We start from the raw sequence: 22,369 nt of genomic DNA, 5'->3' as shown, positions 1-22,369 counted from the left end.
TTTACAACATGTTGTTCTCTGTGTACATGCTTGCTTTGAATTTTTTTTGAATTTTTTTTTTGAAATTCAATGTAAAATATGAGGACTACTTGCTTTGTATAATGCAAATCATCAATGTGAGGCTTCTCTCTGTTTTATTGTTCAGAGCTCACTGCTTAGTGGGGAGTTGTCCGGCTAGTGTAGCAAAATGCTTTATTTTGCGTTAACGGAGGGACTGTGAAGGATACAAAATGCAGACTATTGCTGGCAGTTGAGCAGCGATGGTTACATGGAGAAGAGCCGTCCATGTGCATTTGCAAACCTAAATCCCCAAATTCATTGCATTGATACAAAGCCTATTGAAAATAGGGAGGGAAAAGTGATTACTTAATAGTTTAAAGTTAGGAATCACATCCATTAGCTTTTGGGCTAATTTGTGATCAGTGCTTTCTTTCTCTAAAGGTTAGTCATCTCATACTATCTCAAACAATAATGACTACAGTAAATCTAGTCCATTGTATACCTGTGGATGATTTCATTATTGGTTCTCTTGACCTGCTGCATTGGCCAATTTCCCAAAAGCCTGAATTATTCCCTTTATCTTCTGTATAGAGCAACTATGTGCAAGTCATAATCTCGTCATATTTATAATGACGAAACTAGTATGCATTCCTGGCATGTCAAATATACCTGCAGCCTCAGCCACCTGTTCACAGCTGTCAACAGCATGGCATTTAGCTGGGATCTCATTGTCAGGGTGGTCTTATCGTAAACTCATCCAATATGGCTTACTTTTACCTTATCCATAGAGAGAAGGAACATTGGAGCTGAGGTAGTCATCCATTAATAGGTTGAGCAGCCTCAGTCACATAAGTGAGAATAGGGTGATAAAAAGCTCTTAATGGTGTAAAGTATGGTCATTATAGTTTTAAAAAATTCAAATGGGAGCACTAATGACATTCTAGACTTTAAACCTGTCAGATTCTGGTGAAAACCAGGCTTTAAAGGCTGTGCCAGGGTATTCTGCATCACACATATGGTGGAAAAATAAAAACGTTAAAAATTCGGAACATTTCAAATTAAACACTTCTGCTGGAGTTATTAAGTGTTGCACAATCGATTTGTTTCATGCTGTGGAATCAACCTACAGGAACGTTTTTCTTGCCTAATGATTAAAGTGAGTGGAAAGCCAGCAGAGTGTAGGAGGGCCTGGCTTACACTGAGGAAGAAAATGTGTTTCTGGGTAGCAGGGTGGATTTGTTTAGGTGAGGAAGGTTTGACTTAATGAGACATGGCGGCAGAACTGCTGCTTCATTTAGTTCCTCATTAAATTGTGTATAAAAGAGACATTAAATCTAATTTAGGAATATGTAGCACAAGGATTTAAATTGACAAAATGGTTACTGTGGCTGCTGCAGTACTGTATTGTTTATGGCTGACAGTAATGTTGATTTGCAGGCGGTGTGTGTGACGGACGGAGAGAGGATCCTGGGGCTGGGGGACCTGGGCTGCTGTGGTATGGGGATCCCAGTGGGAAAGCTGGCCCTGTACACAGCCTGTGGAGGTGTGCCGCCCCAGCAGTGCCTGCCTATCATGCTGGATGTGGGCACAGACAATGAGGTAAGAGCTGAGGTCTAACGGATCATTCACAGAACAATAAGCAACGGACTTTACGATGTAGGTTGGTTGGGTGGATTGTTGGTTTGTTTGTCAGCAAGATTACGGAAATACTACTGAAAGGGTAAAGGGTGTAGCATGGGCCAAGAAAGAAACAATTAGTTGGAGCAGGCCCAAATCACAGGGTTAACACACACATTATTTTTCACTTACGGAAACCGCCTTGTTTGAGGTTGCACTTTCCGAATGTCCTTTTAATTATAAAATTTTATTTTTACAATACATGCATCAGTGGTAGAAAGTAGTATCTAATAATTTACTCGACCCAAGTATAATGTAAATTATTGTTATTTTTGACACCTTGTATTTATATACTTCTTCACAGCCTTTCAATAAACACATGATGAGATATGATCTACTCATTATAATCTGTTTCAAGAGAAATAACTAGCCATCATGCAGTGCTGAAAGGCTGTAGTTAGGCAGACAACTGCTTTAAGCTTACGTCTCCACTAGGGATGGGAATTTGAAAGCAAATGTATATTCGAATATTCGACCCCCCCAAAAAACGGTTAACCGGTTAACCGAAATGTACATATCCTATAAAAAAAAAATTGGGTAAACATTTTTTTCTGAATTTTTTATTTTTTTTACCCCATTTTTTTTCAATAACTTTTGGAAACAAATACATACATGTTCAAATAAGTGTAGAAACCAAGTCGAATTTATCAAATGTACTCACTAACCTGGTCGAAATATTTTCACACATTACTCCTTTTTGACGCCATGTCTGTTGTGTAGGACTCTTCTTAGAGTGTAAATAATTACCGGACTATGACTGGTAAAATATGTTGAATACCGGCAAAACTAAATCTCTCCAGTCAAAATGTCTATGTACTTTGCCGCCACACACGGTTGCCAAGCAGCGCTTATTGTTGTTTAGGCTGGCCACTCATGTGTCGCGAGTGTTGACAGGGGGGCGGGGGAGCACGCTCATGAACCTCGCAACGGCTGCGGAGCGCATTTGTGCCACATTTGGGCCTAAGATGAGGTTTGAGTCTGTGTGATCTGCGTGTAGGGAGGGGCAGCAGCCATATCATTAGCTAGAACTAGCTAGATCTGATGGATTTGGACATAAACACGAGTGAAGTATAACCGGACACGAGAGAGAGAGATCAGCACCTGCAGCTCTGCCCGCTGTGAGGGACCGGTGAGCGGAGCAAAACACACCTTTAGATGTCACCTAACACATTTAGCTATGGCACTGTTGTATTCAATTTGATAATATGTAATCAACTTAGGCATCACTCCCAAAAAAAAAAAAAAAAAATTCTAAATTTGAATTTTTAAAAATATTCATAACTCATATTCGAATACATGAATCATTTCGAATATTCGATTAATCGTTCCCATCCCTAGTCTCCACGCGAACATGCTAATCACGACAATGCTAACATAATGATATTTAACCGGGTTTAATGTATACATTGTTTATTATCTGAGGTGAGCATGTAAGCATGGTAACATTAGTCAAATCTTACAACTTAAGTAACAAGGTAAACGGTAACGGATAAAAAACGGTTGTCCTTAAGCATTACACCTCCCAGGATTTGCAACAAATAACTATAAGTTACCAACAACCTGCTAACTTAATTCACACATTGGGAGTAACTTGAGGTTAAGTATCTTGCCAAATGATACATCGACATGTTGACTGCAAGGGCTTGGATCGCACCCACAACCTTCGGATTGAAAGACGACCACACTCCCAGATCAGTCCATCATTCCTAAACATTAGTCATAGAGTGAAACTAAGACTGCAATGGAAACATGTTTTATTATTCTTCACTACCCACATATAGGCCAGAGATAAAGTGGCCTCTAGAGCAGCAGGGTGGATTACATTGATTAGAATAAATAAAATAAACTCTAGTCATCCCTGTGTATAAATTAAGTCATTATAGCCCCAAGGAGTAAGGATAAAGTGTGCTTAGGTCTTCCTGCTCACCTCTTAACTCAACTGCCCCAGACCCTTACACTCAGAATATTGCTGCCAGAGTACATGATGATGTATGCCAGTAGGGAAATTCAACGTAGCCAGGTAGGTCTGACCTCAGAAATCAGCCAAGAAAAAGAAAACAAATCTCACACTTTACCACAGGAAAACACCCTTTATATTAGTGATGTAAGCAGCTCCGTTGATGGATGCCAGCAGGGAAAACACCTCTCCCCTCTGCCAGCAAGAGTAGCAGCCAACAGAGAGTTACCCACCTATGCTCGCTGTTCGCTAAGTCTCTGAAAGATGATTACAACTCTGGGCAGGGCAGCACTTGTGTCTGAAGCCTGAAACAGACTAAGAATAGTCCGTGTGCACATCTATATATACAAAACTCTCAACGTCAGCCAAGGGTGTGGCAGACTTAGTCGCTGCACAGCCTGTCAGTTGCTGTCCTTTAAGACTGTCCTCACATGACTCAGGCCCAAGAGTTTGGTTTCAATCCAAGAAGATTTCTCAGAAAGATTAGGGATGACATATGTTGCTGGGAATAGATGAGTGCAAATACAATTAGAAAAACTACAAAGTAATATTTGTTAGATTGAAGAGGGACCAAGAAAGGGAGAAACCCACTGATTGCATAGCAGTGCAACCCTAACCCTCCATGGCTTTATGTCCCTCTGTGGCAGCTCTTTCCAGACAGCTCATCAAAGTTTCCCCAGCCAAACTTCTTTTGAATTATAACAACAGTAACACTGTAGATTTACCAGAAACCCTATAAAGTATATTACATTGCTGCATTAATCTTCTTGGTGCCATTGTAACTGGAGAGCAAAATGGCCTCTCATTCTGACAATTCCTCCACCTCAGCTCTTTATCTTTATAGACTTACAGTATGTAGCTCTGCCGTTTGACCTCTTCCTGTCAACCGGCAGTACTGGCACCTCTATGCATTCCCACTTTGAGTTCATAACTGTTTGAATGATTCTGGTTTATGGTCATATCATCCGCAGCTGAGATTTGTTGGGTCCACGACAGCAGTTTTGGACAATTATGAGCATAACAGCACAACTTTCACAAGCTGTCTCATGGCTTGAATTGGTCCTATGGCCTCAATCTGCCTCAAATCTGATGCCAAAACAGGAAACAGAGAATCTGTTATTAGCTGTGTGTGTGTGTGTGTGTGTGTGTGTGGGTGTGTGTGTGGTGTGTGTGTGTGTGTGTGTGTGTGTGTGTGTGTGTGTGTGTGTGTGTTGTGTGTGTTGTGTGTGTGTGTGTGTGTGTGTGTGTGTGTGTGTGTGTGTGTGTGTGTGTGTGTGTGTGTGTGTGTGTGTGTGTGTGTGTGTGTGGTGTGTGTGTGTGTGTGTGTGTGTGTGTGTGTGTGTGTGTGTGTGTGTGTGTGTGTGTTGTGTGTGTGTGTGTGTGTGTGTGTGTGGTGTGTGTGTGTGTGTGTGTGTGTGTGTGTGTGTGTGTGTGTGTGTGTGTGTGTGTGTGTGTGTGTGTGTGTGTGTGTGTGTGTGTGTATATATATATATAGAGCTTGTGGAGTCTGATGCGGTGAGTTTGCACTATTGTACTTAACAACTTAAAAAACAGTTAGTCATCGGAATATTTCAGCATACATTGATTAATTGAGTAGAGATTAGCCTAGCATAGCAGGAAAATCTGCTAGCGTGGTTCTGTCCGAAGCTCAAATTTCGGTTCTTGACTCAACCTAATAAAGAACACATTGTAAATAGTTTAATCATCGGCAGAACCTTGTAACTCACAAACTAGCCAAAGGTGACTGATTAAGTGTTCTGTTTCAAGAAAACTCTCCTTCTATCCCTGTGCTTAATGCGACTTGTTTCCAGTAACAAGTCGCTACATGTATGCTTGGTGCAGGCAGGGCTTTGTGTGTGTGTGTGTGTGTGTGTGTGTGTGTGTGTGTGTGTGTGTGTGTGTGTGTGTGTGTGTGTGTGTGTGTGTGTGTGTGTGTGTGTGTGTGTGTGTGTGTGTGTGTGTGTGTGTGTGTGCCCCTATTATAGGAAAATCCAACCTTGACCATTCTGAGCTTGCTTGCTCATGTTAGCCAATGATAGGCCTATTAAGATATTTTGCCAGTTTGTTGTTAGCTAATGAAAAGCAAAATCATCGTCAAGCACTAGCTAAGGGTTCTGAGATTGCACTTCGGCCAATGTGTTCCACCTCTCATTGGTTCACCTTCAAGCAACCAAAGCCCATCGAAATGTGATTGGTTGATACTACTCAAAATACAAATGGAAACCAGAACCCTTTGAATACCAAAACCTTGTCCCATTGACTACCGACTCTTCATCCATTCCATATCTTCGTTTAGAGTTTACTGGACTTGAGACCTTATGTGTATGGAGCTTCTAAACTCTTGGAAAGAAGGAGATATGTTTCCCATTTACTAGACGTCGATCAGTCCTTGACAGAAATCATATACACAGTGACAAATTTGCCCGAAAGCGATGACACACGCATGCAGTTGTATTGCTGCCTTTATATTTTTTATATAATTTAAAAGAGATTTAATTGTAAAATTGCTTGACTCTAGCCAACTTTTCCATTATTATAAAGAGATGACAGGCTAAATTATTTGTAATGGGGCAAATAGACTGTGTGTGTTTATTATGTGAGGTTCTTCTGAATTCATATGGGAGGCATTCTAGCCTGCTGCCCCTCAGTACCTCGCCTCACTTTGACTGTGAAGGCATGATGGGGGCATTGAGAGGTTATGCGGTAGTGGTAGCCCAAGCTAATTATTAAAATGACCGTTATTATGGGATTATATTTGTCCTTGAGTTGATATGGGGGTAGACAGAGGCGGGCAGGCTGACGTCCAAACAGTGGAGCATGCAGACCCCTCTCACTTTGTTTTTTTTCCCTTTATAAATAGTTTAACATTTTTAGAAATACATTTATTTGCTTTTCCCATATAACTCTTTGCAGGAAAATGAATTAGCATATTTCACACATTGTCAAGCTACTCCTTAATGTTTTATCCGATCATGAGTAGCTCTGTTTTAGCTATATAGAAAGTGATCCACCATGTGATTGTCTGTTATTTGGAATGTGGAAACTGTTATCTTGTGTGAGAACCAGCAATAACATATCACTACCTGGACAGCTATCCTGCACAAAACACACAATATATACCGACAAATCAGCAGTAGAAGAGTCTCTAAGACTCAGGGAGTTCAGTTTTCACGTCATGTAATCTTCCTGTACAGTATCTGTCAGTGTATCCCTGGACTTGATATCACCTGGCATAACCTCAACAAACACTCTCTTGTTGAAATGTGATTCAATGATGTCATACTGGACAATTTGCTCTTTGTGCATCTGTAGTGGGTGGGCTTTCACATGTCCAATGCACGGTGTCCTTTACCTCAGACGGGTTCACACTGTTCTAGATCCCTGGTCTTTCAAAATGTCTTCATAAATGTACTGTAACAGTCCCTTTTTAATACTGACGCTGCATGCTATACTAATTAAACATCCTCATTAAAAGTCCAGCACAACAAAGCAGTCAAATATAACTTTATATTATTTTCTGCAGTCCGACAGTCATCAGTTTGGAGACAGTTGCAACAGTGAATACGGAGCTTCTGTGTCTGTAGAGCCATACACAAGTGCTAATCCCTTCTGAGAGAAAAGGGCTGTACAACACAAAGGACAGTTTAACCAATCAACAGAGGGTAATCTGGGACAGAGAGACAACTCGTGTCAACAGTTCAGCACAGTGTCACTGAGGTCGGCCAACTCTCAACTACCTCAGACTATACGAGTCTTTTATGATGCAGTTTCTTCCATTTCACCTATGAACCCCAGATTCACATTTTGATGGCCTTGTTAGCTCTGCAATATGTAAGTCCTGTATCTCTATAGCAGGGGTGTCAAACTCAAGGCCCGGGGGCCAAATCCGGCCCTCTACTTCACTTTATGTGGCCCGCAAGAGCTTGCAAATAATATAATACGTTTAATATACGGTTACATGCTACATTACAGAATCACGTTGCCCATAAACTACATGTCCCACAATGCATTTCCTCTTGTGACATGCGCACTGAAGAGACTTGCATTTATTTGCCCTGGACTTCTGCTTTCAGACGTAGTTAATTATTAAGTTATTACCCTATCCGATAATAATCCAATGCAGAGGCAATAATGTAATATAATACATTTTTATATATATTATATATTTATATAGTTACAAGTAACCGGCCCTTTGAGTGCAACCATAACACTAATGTGGCCCACGATGAAATTGAGTTTGACACCCATGCTCTATAGGAACAGCACAATCATGGCAAGAAGTCGAAAGAAATTAAATATGATTTTTTTGCAGTTTAAATTGTTAAAGTGGCAAAACTCTGGAAAAAATAAATAAAGCATTGAGTTGGAATGCTTACAAAGTAAACATACTTACAGAAAATCTTTACAAATGTTGCTAATATTGAACAAAATGGGATTTCCAAATGGGGTTTTCATTGCATCAAGTTATGGTCTAAGTCGAGTCAGTCATGGCATCCCAGTTGTACAAAGGAGCGCAGCATTTTCTTTCAAGAACTCTAAGAACATCCAAGGATAAACTTGTGTTTTTTACAGTTTCTGGCTATAATAAATAATGTAATATTGGCCTTTTTTTTGTTAACATGCCTTTCAAATCTGCCAGTGGGTTGTTGGGTCAAAGGTTCAAAGGCAGTTTTGTCAGTATGTAACTCAACTGAATAATGGCACATAAAGTCACCATCAAACTTAATAGACACATGAGTCGAAACTCCAAATGAGAAATTAACCTATTTTTAAAATGTTATATCTATTTTTATCATTCCCCTTGCATGCTCTTGCATCATTTTGAGAAATGACCACCAGAAGCGCTCCCTGATATCACCCCACCTCTCAGCGGGATCACATGAAAATGTTTTGCTTGTTTTGGTTACTGTTGAACTTGGCCACCCCGAGCCTATTACTGTCCATTTGGAGCTTGCCAGGAAATGAGTTGTCAACTTCAAATAAATATTGCCTTATATAAACGTTCTGAGCTGTTCTTGGATATGGCGAGTCTTGATCCTGCCATGGAAAGGAGGCTGCCGCGCTCATCTTAGTGGCACCCTCTAATTATCCATCTCCAGAAGTAAAGGTCGCCCGTCCCAATGGGGCATGGCAACGCACTGGAGCAGTTCCCCACGTCTTGGAATTGAAAAACCCTGGAAGACAACGCTGAGATTTAAAAGACTGTCTAGGGTGGGAACCTACAGCTTGTTCTGGAAGGTGCATCATTTTAAAGATCTGATGAAATATGTGCTGATGGACGAAAGCAAAGTCAGCAAGCAATCGATCACTGGAAGGTGCCGTCTACTTCCATGTAATTCATCCCATTCTCACTCTTTCATTTTCCATGTGTCTCTGTCACACACATGGCTTCCCATCAACCTCTGTTCTTAATGTTCTCCTGTCCCCGCTGAATCGCTCTCATTCTTCCAAATATGAAGGTGCAAAAGGTCAAAGTTCACTACTGCTGCTCTTTCATCTCCTTCACACTCTTCATTTGGATATCTGTAAAGCCTTGTTCCCTATGGCTTCTATACACAAACATGTCCCATATTTACATTCTTCACTCTAATGTATTCTACTCCAGGAGATTTTTGAACATTGGCTAATTATTTCTTCTGTTCTCACGTCAGTGCAGTTAGCAATACGTTTTGCATAAGCCAAACTATTACCTTGAGTTGTTAAAAATAAAAAAATTCTAACAAAAAACTTAAAATCATTTCGGAGAAAGACCAGAGAATGACTACTTTCGTACAGACGGAAATATCTCAACAAGTAATGGATGGATTGTCATAAATATTATTCCAACATGCATTGTTCTCAGAGGATGAACCTTACTTTAGCTATCATCTGACCTTCTCCTAAACATCCACCAGGAAGTTTAAGTTGTAATTAATTTAAGTGTCTAAACATTGACAGTACTTGATAGATTGCCACACAAGTTTGTAAAGACATTCATCATCCACTGTAAATAATCCTTAAATGTTAGTGATAACCACTCCCTTTTCCTCTAGCACTATGATGAAGCTGACAAAACTAGTTTTTTGGGCATCTCAACTACCATTTAATGGACTACCATGGTATTTATTATAAAAAAATCATGTCTGGCTATAATAGTATTTACTTGAAAATGTCCAAAATGTTAATTATTTTAGTTTGATTAGAATTACGTGGGCATGGAGATGTATCTGCAGATGTGTGTGTGACCTGACGTGACAGGAGGTGTCTCTCAGCGCTGTAGCACACACACACACATGGCAGAGGTCTGAGGTCTACACATGTGTCTGTGTGTGTGAGGGTGTGCTCACACACTGTAATATCTCTCCTCTCTCTTTTATTTTCACACACAGGCACAGCACATGTCAGCACTGGGCATAATTCACATACATAGTCTCACATATTCCCTGACTTGATACTTCAGGTTTTTATTGAAATACTGCACTCAATATTACCTTATCATTTTTTTATTCCCCTGATGTTGCATCCTATAAAATGTGTTTACACTCACTAAAACTGTACATTTGCATTTTGGGAAGTACGTATAGGATCCTGTGTTATGGTTCTTGGCACATACTAGGTCAGGATATTTTCACTTCTGCTATAAAGATTTACTAGTCTCTTTAAAGCCCCCCCACTTTATGGAAATGAAATCCTAAATGGTTGCAGTACAGTGTAGCCTACAGACCTTTTGGAAACACTTTAATTTACAGGTCTTCAATTTCCTACTCATATTTTAGTTATTTTCCAGAATAGAAGTATTTTTATTAGTTAACACAAAAGTTCTTATAAAGTCTTAATTCATGTAAGGGCTCACAGTTTTACAAAGAGTGTACTGTTTATAGTTGACTTGCATCACATTACAGACCTTCTACGAGTCAATGTTTTCTAAGGGGAACTCCTTTAAAACCAAAAAGCTCTAAGGGCCAGGGCCAACAACGACAAATAAAAGCATTTAATTGTGTGCATTGATAATAAATTCAAATTTTGAAAATAAAATAAAACTTCTCGCGCTTAAGCCTTCAAGAAAATGCCTTGTGTAAAGGAGAAACTTAAGGATCTCTTTTAATAACCAATGAAGTCATTTATTTGTTTGGAATAGACAGTGTGGTTTTAAAAATTGCTTCTATTCACAAGGAGTGACCACACAAATTGAAGGATTTACACTCAGCAGGGCGCGTCGGTTGCTCCCCTTACTTGATTTAAAGGACCAACGGAATTTAATTTATTATCGACATTTCAACTTTATTATTCAAATGGTATTTCAGTTTCACACTTAAAGGTGGGGTAGGTAAGTTTGAGAAACCGGCTCGAGATACACTTTTTGATATATTCCATGGAATGCTCTTAACATCCCGATGGCAACGAATATCTTAAATGCTTTGACAATAAATCCATAAAGAAATGTCATCTGTGGAAGCCGTAGTACTGTAAAAAGCACGACCAATCATCTGAGCCGGCCCGGCTAAAGTAACTGGATGGCCTACCTGCCGGTCAGCCTTCCATCTGTGCACAAACTTATCTCGTGCCCTCATTGGTCATGTGCGCGTTCGTGTGTGTTGGAGGAGGGGCTCTGTAAGGAAGTGGCAGATTTCTTCCGGCTGTGTATTTTCAAATTCTAGCGCACGAGCTGGTTTCTCCAAAATTACCTACCCTACCTTTAATAATTCAACTTTAATCTAGAAAATCTAAAAAAGGTCCTCCTTATTTTCCCCTTTGTGCTTGGCCCTTCTGTACTTGGGATGTACTACTGTATGTAAAAATAAAAATATTAAAGCTTAGATGTCTCATATTCTCTCCTTCACCTCCATGTGTGTCTGCAGGTGCTGCTGAAGGACCCTCTCTACATTGGCCTGAGACATAAGAGAGTGCGAGGCCGGGCGTATGATGACCTGCTGGATGAATTTATGAAGGCTGTGTCAGACAGGTATGATAATAATAGCCGTCAGTGAACCATCTGCTCTCTTCCTTTTTGCAGTCTGCTATTATAATTTTCATGCAAACAGCACATGGAGCTGTTAAAATAAATATTTCAAGCAGAGTTGCTGCGTGCCGTGATCTTGAAGGATTCAGGCGTCTGGAGCTTCAGTCGCGGTTGCTAAGCAATGTCAATCAAAACTCTGCCTACTGGAAGAATGGAAACTGAAGCTTATTGAAAAGTGCTTTTGATTATAGTGGCACTGAGAGTACAGCTATCCAACCACTGGGTCCGCAACTGGAATGGACAATCCTATGTTTTTGAGTCTTAGTTACATAACAATATCCATGTTTAAACTGTCCCCAGTGATCTGAATTGCTTGCTTGTCCACAGAAACTCAGCTAATTGAGTTTTTACGTAATCCAATTAGCTTCTTGGTTTTCATATTTAATGTAATACATGATTGCTACCACCGCCATGACGTTACTTTTTCGGAAATTGGTTACAGAAAAACAACCCTTTGTTGTTTCATCCTTGTTGTTTCCACATTACGACTTACAGTAAAGCTAATGAACACATTGAAGTCAAAACAAACGGCTTCCTAACTCGGTAAGTGGGACCATCCGAGGAACATGTCAATGCAACACAGGCTTTGGCGGTGGGTGGTCTCTCTCCAAGTGCCATTCTTGTTCTTAATGCAATATGATTGATCATTTAAGCACAGAAGCTTCCTTGGATAGTAGGATATATCTGGTTTAAAGGGGCCCTGTTGTGCTATGCCCTATTCTGGAGTGCGTTATATACATGTGTGTGCATGGTCTGTAAAGGCTAGCTTGAAAGGCCTCTATTGGACTCCATTGTTAACTTATGTTACATAGTAGTAACATCACTATGTAACAATTGTGCTTCTTTTGGCTAGCGTTCCAAAACATTGTACGCATCTATAGGCCGTTGACCAATCAGAACAGAGCCAGCCAGCTAACCAATCTGAGCAGACTGGACTCTGGTGTCAGACAGAGGGGGAAAAGAGGTGCTGCAGCACAGGCAGTATGAGAAAAATAAACATTTAAGCATATAAACATGTCACAGGAGAGACACTATATACAAATATGAACCTGAAAATGAGCATAGGGCCCCTTTTAATAAAGAAGCTGTGACTCCATTTGTCCCAGTCCAAAGAACGTATCTCACCATATATTCCCCAAGGGGATTTATACTCCGACTAGTAGACATGCTATTAGAGTGAGCGGTTAGTTTTGGCTTGTCGGGGGCACAGTACGTGTTTAATATTCCATATTGCCATTTGTTTGGTTTTCATTCGCTGATCTTATCTGTTCCTCCTCTCTGAGCTGCAGTTAATGAGTCATACTGCTTCCCTTCGGGGCTCCTTGTGTTTATTGCAGTCTTGTCGCAGCCTTGCATGCGTGCGGGCATATCTCTATATCTGTGGGTCCCTATGTGCCATGAAGCCACACACACATGGGCCTGGTTAAGACCCGTCCTAACCCAGAGAGCCAGAGTCCACCTCCAGCTGGCAGCAGGAAGCCATGACTCTAATAACCGGGTGGCTTCTCAACTACAGGGAACAGCGAAGCTTTTTCCCCAAAGGAGCCAGATTGGCGGAAAATAAGTAATTATGGGCTCAGAGATTGAATGAATGATTACAGCTCTGCAGCCTTTCAAGTAATATTCTTGTTTAGTTTTCTAAGAAACTAAACTATAAGAGTCCAGATTGATTCATCATAAATAAACAGAAGAAGTACAGAGGGATTCTTTTATCCGACATTTAAAAATACTGAAGGAGAATGGTACGTGTTCCTCCAGCCGCTGCTCTTGTTGAATAATCAGCAGGTGTTGTCTGCTGCTTTGTTCTCCAGGCAGAATGAATCATCCCTTAATCTCATTGGGTCTACACCCTCATCACAAAGCTCAGCAAAGGTTTCAAAACTTTGAACTCAATCTTTGCTGTCATAGAAACACTGACCTTTGTTGTCACTCTTAATCCCTATGTTTTTCTTTAGCTTGTCCAGATTTATTTGTTACAGTCCCATTTCATAAGGCTCAGCAGAGCTTTCTGAAATAGAAGGAATGTGCTGGAAGTGAAAATTACACACAAGTAGAAATTACCAGAAAAACTGTGCTTTACTGTCAATCAATCAATCAATCAATCAATCAATCAATCAATCAATGTTTATTTATATAGCCCAATATCACAAATGTTACATTTGTCTCAGTAGACTTCACAGTTTGTACAGAAACTGTACAAGGCCCCGTCCACACGGAGACGAAACGGGTTGTATCCGCTACAGTTCTCTATCAAATCAAATGCAGTTGTATTTATATAGCACATTTAAAAAAAGGGAATAGTCAGGTGTCATACTCCGCTCTGACTAGAAGGTGTGTGTGTGTGTGTGTGTGTGTGTGTGTGTGTGTGTGTGTGTGTGTGTGTGTGTGTGTGTGTGTGTGTGTGTGTGTGTGTGTGTGTGTGTGTGTGTGTGTGTGTGTGTGTGTGTGTGTGTGTGTGTGTGTGTGTGTGTGTGTGTGTGTGTGTGTGTGTGTGTGTGTGTGTGTGTGTGTGTGTGTGTGTGTGTGTGTGTGTGTGTGTGTGTGTGTGTGTGTGTGTGTGTGTGTGTGTGTGTGTGTGTGTGTGTGTGTGTGTGTGTGTGTGTGTGTGTGTGTGTGTGTGTGTGTGTGTGTGTGTGTGTGTGTACACACAACGGCGTATGTATGCACACGAGTTGGACAGCTGTGTTTGGACAAAGCACCCTTGTGTGTGACCTTCTTTATAGACATCCTCCTGACTCCGACTAAAGGAATCACTCTTCCTCTGTTCTCCTAGCCCCCACCCCACCATATAAGTATGTATGACATCCACATACGTCCTATTAGCTGGAGATTCAGATTTCATCAGGTCTCAGCTGAATCCCTATTGTGTTATATGAAGGAGCTGGGGCACACGTTAACTCCCCTGTCCCCCAGTTTGACCCAGACATAACACCAAAGTCTGATTGATACGCCATGTATCGCATTCTTTTTCATTCTATCTTACATTAATAAAAATGACACAGGCATTTATTCCCAATATATTATATCGGTTTGGCAGTAAGTTGAAAAAAATACCTGAAAGTATTACTCCAGAAAACAATACGTCTAGGTGTGTTTTGTTCATTCTGCTACCCGTATAACAGTGGCCAGCATATATCATAGCATAATAAAATATTTGAAGCACAAAGCAGCTATGTGTGGTGCTGCTAGCATGACTCCAGATAGCTTAAACAGCGCAGAGCAGGTTGAGCACAATGTGTTTATAGAGCTTTTTTTTATTGCAAACAGCTACAGTTAAAACTACCTTATGGACACACAAGACTGTTTTAAAAGAAGTCATGTGATGCACTGTTGCTATTGATTATAGCCACTTGTTATGGAGAAACATTCCATCCCTCAAAACTACTGCATGCAGTCGCAAAGGACACACTAACCACAAGCTGTGTGAGAAACCTTTGGTTAGATTCACTGTCAAGGGAAGAACCAAGGACTTTTGTGTTTTACTCAGTTTTACACGCTTAAGCAGGAGTGGACAGGTTCACCCTAGTGACAGATGTAAACTCTTTCCCACCAGGCCCCTGTTGGTCTCAGAAAGTCACTGAACAGACTCTGCTGTTGACAAAGCGCTGGCAAAAGAGACGGAAAGTCATCTCATTTCCAAATCTAAACAGCAGGGATACACCTTTTTTTCAGAACAGTCATGAGAGTTGGAACGAAGTCCCTGTTTTGGGATTGGAGTTCAACAAGTCGTGAACTCTGCTTTGAGTTCAAAGTTATAACAACAGCAGTAGCTTTCTTATTTTCTATCAATATTAGTAACATATTGAAAATAAGTCAAAACCTACTATGGGCACACCTAGAGATAAATAATAATAGATAATAGAATAAATAGAATATTTGATGGATCCATCGACCACAACCTAGATCACTATTTGCCAGTATTTTTAACATCATTTTAAAGACATAGGCAACACATAGTTATTTTATAGCCACAAAGTTACAACACTCCTCAAGATGCCAAATGTGTGGTTTCCCAGCTAAATAGTTAATGCGCACCATAATAATAATAAGTCATTCATATTTAAATCTTTTTTACAATGTTATCAATTGAAGTAATGATTTGGCACCCTTGTACATGTTTTTCCGTCTTCCTGTGCTGTTACTTAGTAACAATTATTCCCATTATTTAGCTGGCAAAAAGGTGCATTGTCAGATGTTGGCGTTCCATTTAGAGGGTCGCCAAGGAAAGACAACAGACTGTCGGGCAGAACAGGGACAACAACGACACAAATGGCCTCCAAGACGAGCTTTGTTTAAAGGTCATACCATGCCATGTCATGCTTTTCTGGTTATTACCCATCCCCTTGTGTGTTATGAAGGTCTGCATGTAAACGGTCTGCAGAGTCACAAACCTGTCTATGCTGCCCCAGAACGCCTCGTTGGAGATTTCTCTTTTTCCATTGTTTTCTTCCTGGGTACAGTGACGTGCCCATACCCAATCCGTGGAGCTCCTCACACACACACACACTCTCTCAGCGGCCAAACTGTGACGCGCTGGGGGGGGGGTTGTTAGTGGAGCCTTGCAGCGGCGAAACTGTGGCGCGCTTACACTGTAGGTGCGCCGCATTTGGGGGTGCAGGTGCTGGTGGAGCCTCGCAGATGGGGGTGCTGCAGCCCCCTCAGAATCCCCCCCTTCCCGCGTCCATTTGCGATGTCTCGCTGTCTCGCAGACCCCACGCAGCAAGCAGGAAATGAACCCAGCTCACACTGTCCGCGACTCATAGCAGCGAGCCGCGCAACGTCCCGCCAACACGGCACTCAGACCCCACAAAGCATTCTCATCTGTTTGTCATTACTGGTGTCATTTTCTGGTTGCTAACGCCATTGTAACACATAAACACTGATGTTCTGCTGTAACGGTGGTGGACTCATCAGAACAGAATGGGTGAGCTGACCAATCAGAGCACACTGGGCTCACAGGGAGGGGGGGGGGCAGGAGCTCCAACAAGCCGTTTAGGACAGAGAGTGAATACACATACTTTACAGAGATGCTGTATGAGAAACCATAGTGAGTTTGGAAAATTGCACAATATACATTTATATTAGTAGACCTCAACAATGGAATTATGATCAGTAGAAATGGCCATGACATGGGACCTTTAAGGGAAAGCACACAAAAACACACACGCACACACATTGTCAAAAGCTCACCCCCTATCTTTATGGCTCTTATGGATCTAAAGAGCTTTCTGCATAGGGAAGATGCTCCTTTCTTTCTGCACGGTACCACAACCACAGATCTGTAGTGTATGGTCAGTGGGTGCCCATAAATATGCCTGTGTTCACAGCTCAGCCTTTTCTCAGCAGCATCTGGCCTTTCTGGGCTATGATTTTAAAGTAATACATATAATTCAATGTCTAAAAGGCCACTTTTTCAGAATCAGAAATCCTTTATTTGTCCCGCACCGGGGAAATTATTCGAAACATTACAACACAGTTATTTGACTTTAGTGAGAATACTTGCATTGTGTGAGTACGTCTCAACATCTACTGAGAACTTAACTTCCAGAACTCTTCCTATCGGCAGCTTGATTTTTTGTGAACTGGTGTGACCTCTCCAGTAGTCATTGCATTAAAACCATGCCAGAGGGCGCTGCACTGGCAGAGGCCACATCTATGTCGCCTGTCTCTGTCTCCAAAAGCCTCAACACAATGAAAGTTTATAGCTCCCTACTTGGCCTCATTATTCCTCCTCTTCGCACAAGCTCTCCCTGCTTTAGTAATGCTCTCTGCTTGAGGAAACACATTTCTCTATTCAGCACTACTGCCATGTTGGCAGTTAGTCAGCTGGGCTGTCAATCTCTGCATGAGGAACCAGTGTCTTTCCGAGTGGCAGAGGGAAGGAAATATTGACCCAGCGATGGACAGTTTTATTGCATTTGAACACAGCTCTAGTCGCTTCTCATCCTGCATTTCTTTCTTGTCCCGCTTCCGCTCAATTTCATCCCCCTGCTGAAAGTTTAAGCAGTTTAGCAGCAACTGTAGCACGTGGGAAAAAGCTTTAGTGAATTTTAAGACATCAGTGCAAACGAGGATCCTTTGCCTTATGAGGAATGAGGCAGGGTTTTATGAAAAGACAAAGACAATTGAAATACAGAATGGAGAAATAGAGTAAAACAGAGTTGAGGAAGAACTTCAAACCTCACCCCTGTTGACAGGGCTGCAGGTGTTGGGGGGGTTTCGTGCCGCCTCGGCCTGTTTTCTTGGCCCGTCCTCAATTCCCTTCACTCACTGAAACATGATCCCTGTACTGTAGTTTTTAATACAGACAGACAGACAGACAGACAGACAGACAGACAGACAGACAGACAGACAGTAGTACTCCTCTTGTACATTTTGTATATTTTTCGTTGGTGTCTTGCAAAAAAAGTGGTTGCTAACAAATGGCTAAAATAAACGAGGTTGTTGGGGACATTAAACATCATCACTACTCATCTTTTGAAAGTATTCCAACCCTTCAACTAACATATATATCCATCTATAGTACTTTCAAATTGTATTTTAGTTTCACCATTGCAAAATCAAATTATAAATTGGAAATGGTGGTGAAGGGAAGTCATGTGATCATGGTGTAGTTTTAAGTGGTATTCATTTATGAAGATTATCTTGTTAAACAAAGTGTTTGAGTAGGCTATCATAATATTTGTTTGCCACAGATGTTATTTTCTGCAATAATCAAAATTATATGGAAAAGGACAATTATCAAGGGAACTAGGGCTATGCTAGCTTCCATGTTAGCTTAATATCCCTGCAGCATTCTGTAGGAGCAATGCACAGTAGGCCTATAGCAAGAGCGTTGTGGATGGTGTTTTTATTTTAATCTTTGGAAGCGAATATCAGGAGCAAAAGTGTTAGCAATGGATAATACAGAATAGTTATCTGCTCTAACATAAACCGCAAACTTTAGCAAGTCCAACCTGAATCAGCATTATTTCCAATTAGCATTTCATGAGCTAACTACATTTGGTGAAGTTTTGGGTAATATGAAAAGATTAACATTTAACACAGCACATCCACTGTTGTAGTGTTTCCCCACTCGGAAGCCAGTTCTACCACCAGAGTTTAACTTTACGGAACAGCTGCTTTCCCTCACCAATTTTGTGGATTTGCAAAATATATCACTTCAGCAGCAACTTGCTATCTTAGATATTGTTACCTTAGCTAACATGCTAATCAATCCTTCGAGTAAAAGCCTTTTCTAAAATCATAAAACTAACGTTGCTAAGTTAGCTAGGTAGCTAGAGCTGATAACATCTGATAGTGATGGTTATCATTTCAGGCTGCGAAAGTTTAAAATAGTGGCAAATTGGTATTTAATGCTGAGTATTACAAAAAGAATTAAGACTATATTTTTACTGTAGTAATAGCCACTCTAAATGTATCTTTTTAAATAATGAAATTACATATTTTAGATCTATCTGCCACTAGCTTAAAGACATGTTTGTCCTGTACACCTACACCAGGTAGTACTTTGCTTTTCCTGCAGCTGAGCCCCTGTCTCTCATCTTGGAAAGCAGCAGCGGTCCCTTTGCAAACATCCAGTACATTCCTGAACAAAAGTCCCATATGTTGACAGGCATGGGAACTCGGGATTCCTCTCTGGCGCTGCTAAATCTAATTTAAAGACCCATAATGCTGACCTTAAAGCTTATTTTTGTTGCACAATGTTTTTGTAGGAGCTTATTGGCACAGTATTGACTGTGATAGGTGGTCTGAGCAGCATCTTGTTAAATTGAACACGGCTGCTTTACTGGGAGACTGGGTGGGCACTGTGGTCTTTTCTTTTCTCGTGTTATTCTACTCCTTTATGCAGGTTTATCCTCCCTTTGTGAATGTGGGGGAAACAGGTGTCAGCTTGTCAAATGCCCATTTAAGAGAAGAACAAGTTATGTGACTTTAAATGAAGCTTAAAATATGAAGTCTCACTCAAGAGTTTTCCTCTCAATATCTTGAAATATTTAAATTCAACTTCAAGAAATCTGAATAAAATACATTGTTAAAAATGTTTTCCACTGAGAAGCCAGCATCACATTTCTTAATTTCTCCCCCTGTGATGTGTTATGTGGTGAGAGAGCGCCCCCCTCAGGACTGCAATACAGTTTGTTTTTGAATGTGGAGACTCTCTCTACATGGTTTATGTGTGTGTTTGAGTGTGCAGAAAACTGTCAAAAGTCCAGTTACTTTGAAAAATTAAGAAAATAGCTCACTTATATCCTTTATTTTTTTTGTTTCTGTCTTCTTACAGGTATGGAATGGACTGTTTGATTCAATTTGAGGACTTTGCAAATGTTAATGCCTTCCGTCTGCTGAGCAAGTACCGCAACAAGTACTGCACGTTCAACGATGACATTCAAGGTAACAAAACAACACACACACACTCACACACAGATGGCCATTGATGGCCATTTTCTAATGGATATCATACTGTTATGATAAATTGGGGATTCAGCTTTTTATTTTTCTCAAAACATTTCTACAAGGCATATTCCTGATTAATTTTGTATATGTTATTTAGGCGTTTTTTTACATAAGGCTTAAAAGATTAACAAAAAAACAAACATATGTCAGATATAAATAAATAAGTTTGCCATGGTGTTATTAGGTTAATATGCAATTATTCAAATGCGGGCTATACTATATAGATTAAGTTGCTTTATGTTTTATTTGTTAATTTATTTTGTATTATTTGCCATACAGCAAGGAAACATCAGATGTTTACTCTAACTGGTCTTTCTTCGATCTTACTTATTTAGTTTAATTAATCACTGTTCTCTATCACTCTTGAACATACCGCAGTAACATGAGTAGTAACACGAGTGTCACAGAACTTATGAAGAATGTCAGTAAGAGTGTATTAAGTGTGTGTCTGTAATACTCCTCAGGTACTGCTGCTGTGGCAGTAGCTGGACTCCTGGCCGCTCTCCGCATCACTAAGAGCAAAATGTGTGACCATACCATTGTGTTCCAAGGAGCAGGGGAGGTATGTGCAGCACACTTATAGCAAGACTGACCACAAGAGTTCATATTTAGATATTTGCAAATCTCAATTCTAAAAGAATGGGTCACTCCTAACCAGTGTTGGGCAAGTTACTTCCAAAATGTAATCTATTATATATTACTTATTACTGTCTTTTAAAAGTAATAAGTTACATTACAATATTACTGTCTCTGAAATGTAATGAGTTACACTACTTTAGTTACTTTTTAGTTACTTTCACCAAAATAACCGCAAAAGAATGGCTAGGTATTTTAAATGCTGAAATGTAGTTTAGTGCAGCTCATTATACATCCAGTGAAGGGCAATGTGGTATAGCATTACAACTGTGTAGGCCCTTAAGGCTACTAACACCTTTTATTACACGGCTTAGTTGAATACTCGATTCTGATTGTAACTTCTTAACATGTGACACGTTGTTAATACAGTACAGACCGCTGTCAAGGACTATAATGAAGGTTGCTAAGGATGATCAAGAAAGAGAAAGGAAAAGAGGTTAAAAGACGGAGCGCTGGACGTCAGATAAATCACCAGAAGAAGGCAGAGAGGAAGTAAACACTAACAGGACACGGAATGGGCTCTGTAGTTTGTTTAGTATATGGCCGTGTACAGGCCCGGCTCCAGAACATAATGACTCAGGGTGCCTCTGAGGTTACAGGGGGCGCAGCAGTAGTAGGTTTACATGAGCAATAGTGGCCGGCAACAGCAATGAAAAATAGCATTGATGGTCCCAATGAACAGATTATGCCATTTGTTATGTTTTGAAACCAAGCAAGTGAGAACATTTCAAGTGAGTTAAAAGTGCAATCCTGAAATATTTCATATAGTCCAAAATGGACTATGGCAAAGAAAAGCACGAAAGCTTCAAAGCTACTGATAAAAGAAATGAGAACATATTGTAAATCAAGGCAAATATGATTTGAACCAGCTCATGGTTTGAAATGGCAAACATTGAAAAGCAAAAGTATTATTAAAACCATGTAGCCTACTAAATCCTTACCTTGGTCCCATCATATACTCTGGGAAGAGAATATTTACTGTGCTTGAAAACTGGATCACATCATCATGTGAGGTTGACTTTGTGACCTGGAGAACATTTCAGCTGCAACATTAGCTCGTTGATAAGCTTGGGATATGAGATAGTTTTGTAGCCATTCGTGGTGAAGGCATCTGTGCTATTGTATGCATTATGTTTGACCCAACATTTCTACAGGCATGGCAGAATATGGCACTATTTTCACATGAATATTCTAGCCCTTGTCTATTTTTATACCACGAGCTGCAAAATGACCGCCTTACCCCACTGTACAGGCGGGTACTTGTTTAGATATACCTGGGCAGGCTCTGTTTTGCCGTGGTATCCTGGCACCTGCGGGCCGCAGAGGGGCGGCATAGTTTCGGGCGACGAACACTGCTCCGGGGGCGAGGGCGGCGAGTCAGGCGGGAGTAAGCTAGTGTCCACAACGGAGGGTAACGTGATGTCCCCATCTGACCTGTTGCTACTGTCTGCAGTAGATGCAGTGTTGCTGGCGTTTAGTGATGGTTGCTTTAACCATTTTCGTATAAATGATTATCCACAGATGTGTGTCACTGCTGTGGAAGCACTTTGGAAATGATGCACGCGCAGCGGAGCAGGTCACGCGCACCTGACACAATTTGTTGTTTGTATTTTTCGCTCCGTTCTCTTTTTTGAATAGAGGGT

At 40.7% G+C, this 22,369-nt stretch overlaps 1 protein-coding gene across 2 annotated transcripts in view; it reads left to right on the top strand.

Moving 5' to 3' along the window:
- Nucleotides 1-22,369, top strand: part of me1 (malic enzyme 1, NADP(+)-dependent, cytosolic) — a 93,384-nt gene that overhangs the window by 66,821 nt on the left and 4,194 nt on the right. For both annotated transcript variants that reach the window (XM_034230514.1, XM_034230518.1), the window contains exons 5-8: nucleotides 1,438-1,599; nucleotides 11,473-11,576; nucleotides 19,918-20,027; nucleotides 20,555-20,652. In XM_034230514.1, coding sequence (XP_034086405.1) covers nucleotides 1,438-1,599; nucleotides 11,473-11,576; nucleotides 19,918-20,027; nucleotides 20,555-20,652 — 474 coding nt within the window. The remainder of the gene's footprint in view (nucleotides 1-1,437; nucleotides 1,600-11,472; nucleotides 11,577-19,917; nucleotides 20,028-20,554; nucleotides 20,653-22,369) is intronic.

This window comes from Gymnodraco acuticeps, unplaced genomic scaffold (assembly GCF_902827175.1).
Source record: "Gymnodraco acuticeps unplaced genomic scaffold, fGymAcu1.1, whole genome shotgun sequence".
In the NCBI taxonomy this organism is placed as follows: domain Eukaryota; kingdom Metazoa; phylum Chordata; class Actinopteri; order Perciformes; family Bathydraconidae; genus Gymnodraco; species Gymnodraco acuticeps.
This window is presented reverse-complemented; position numbering and strand designations above follow the sequence as displayed.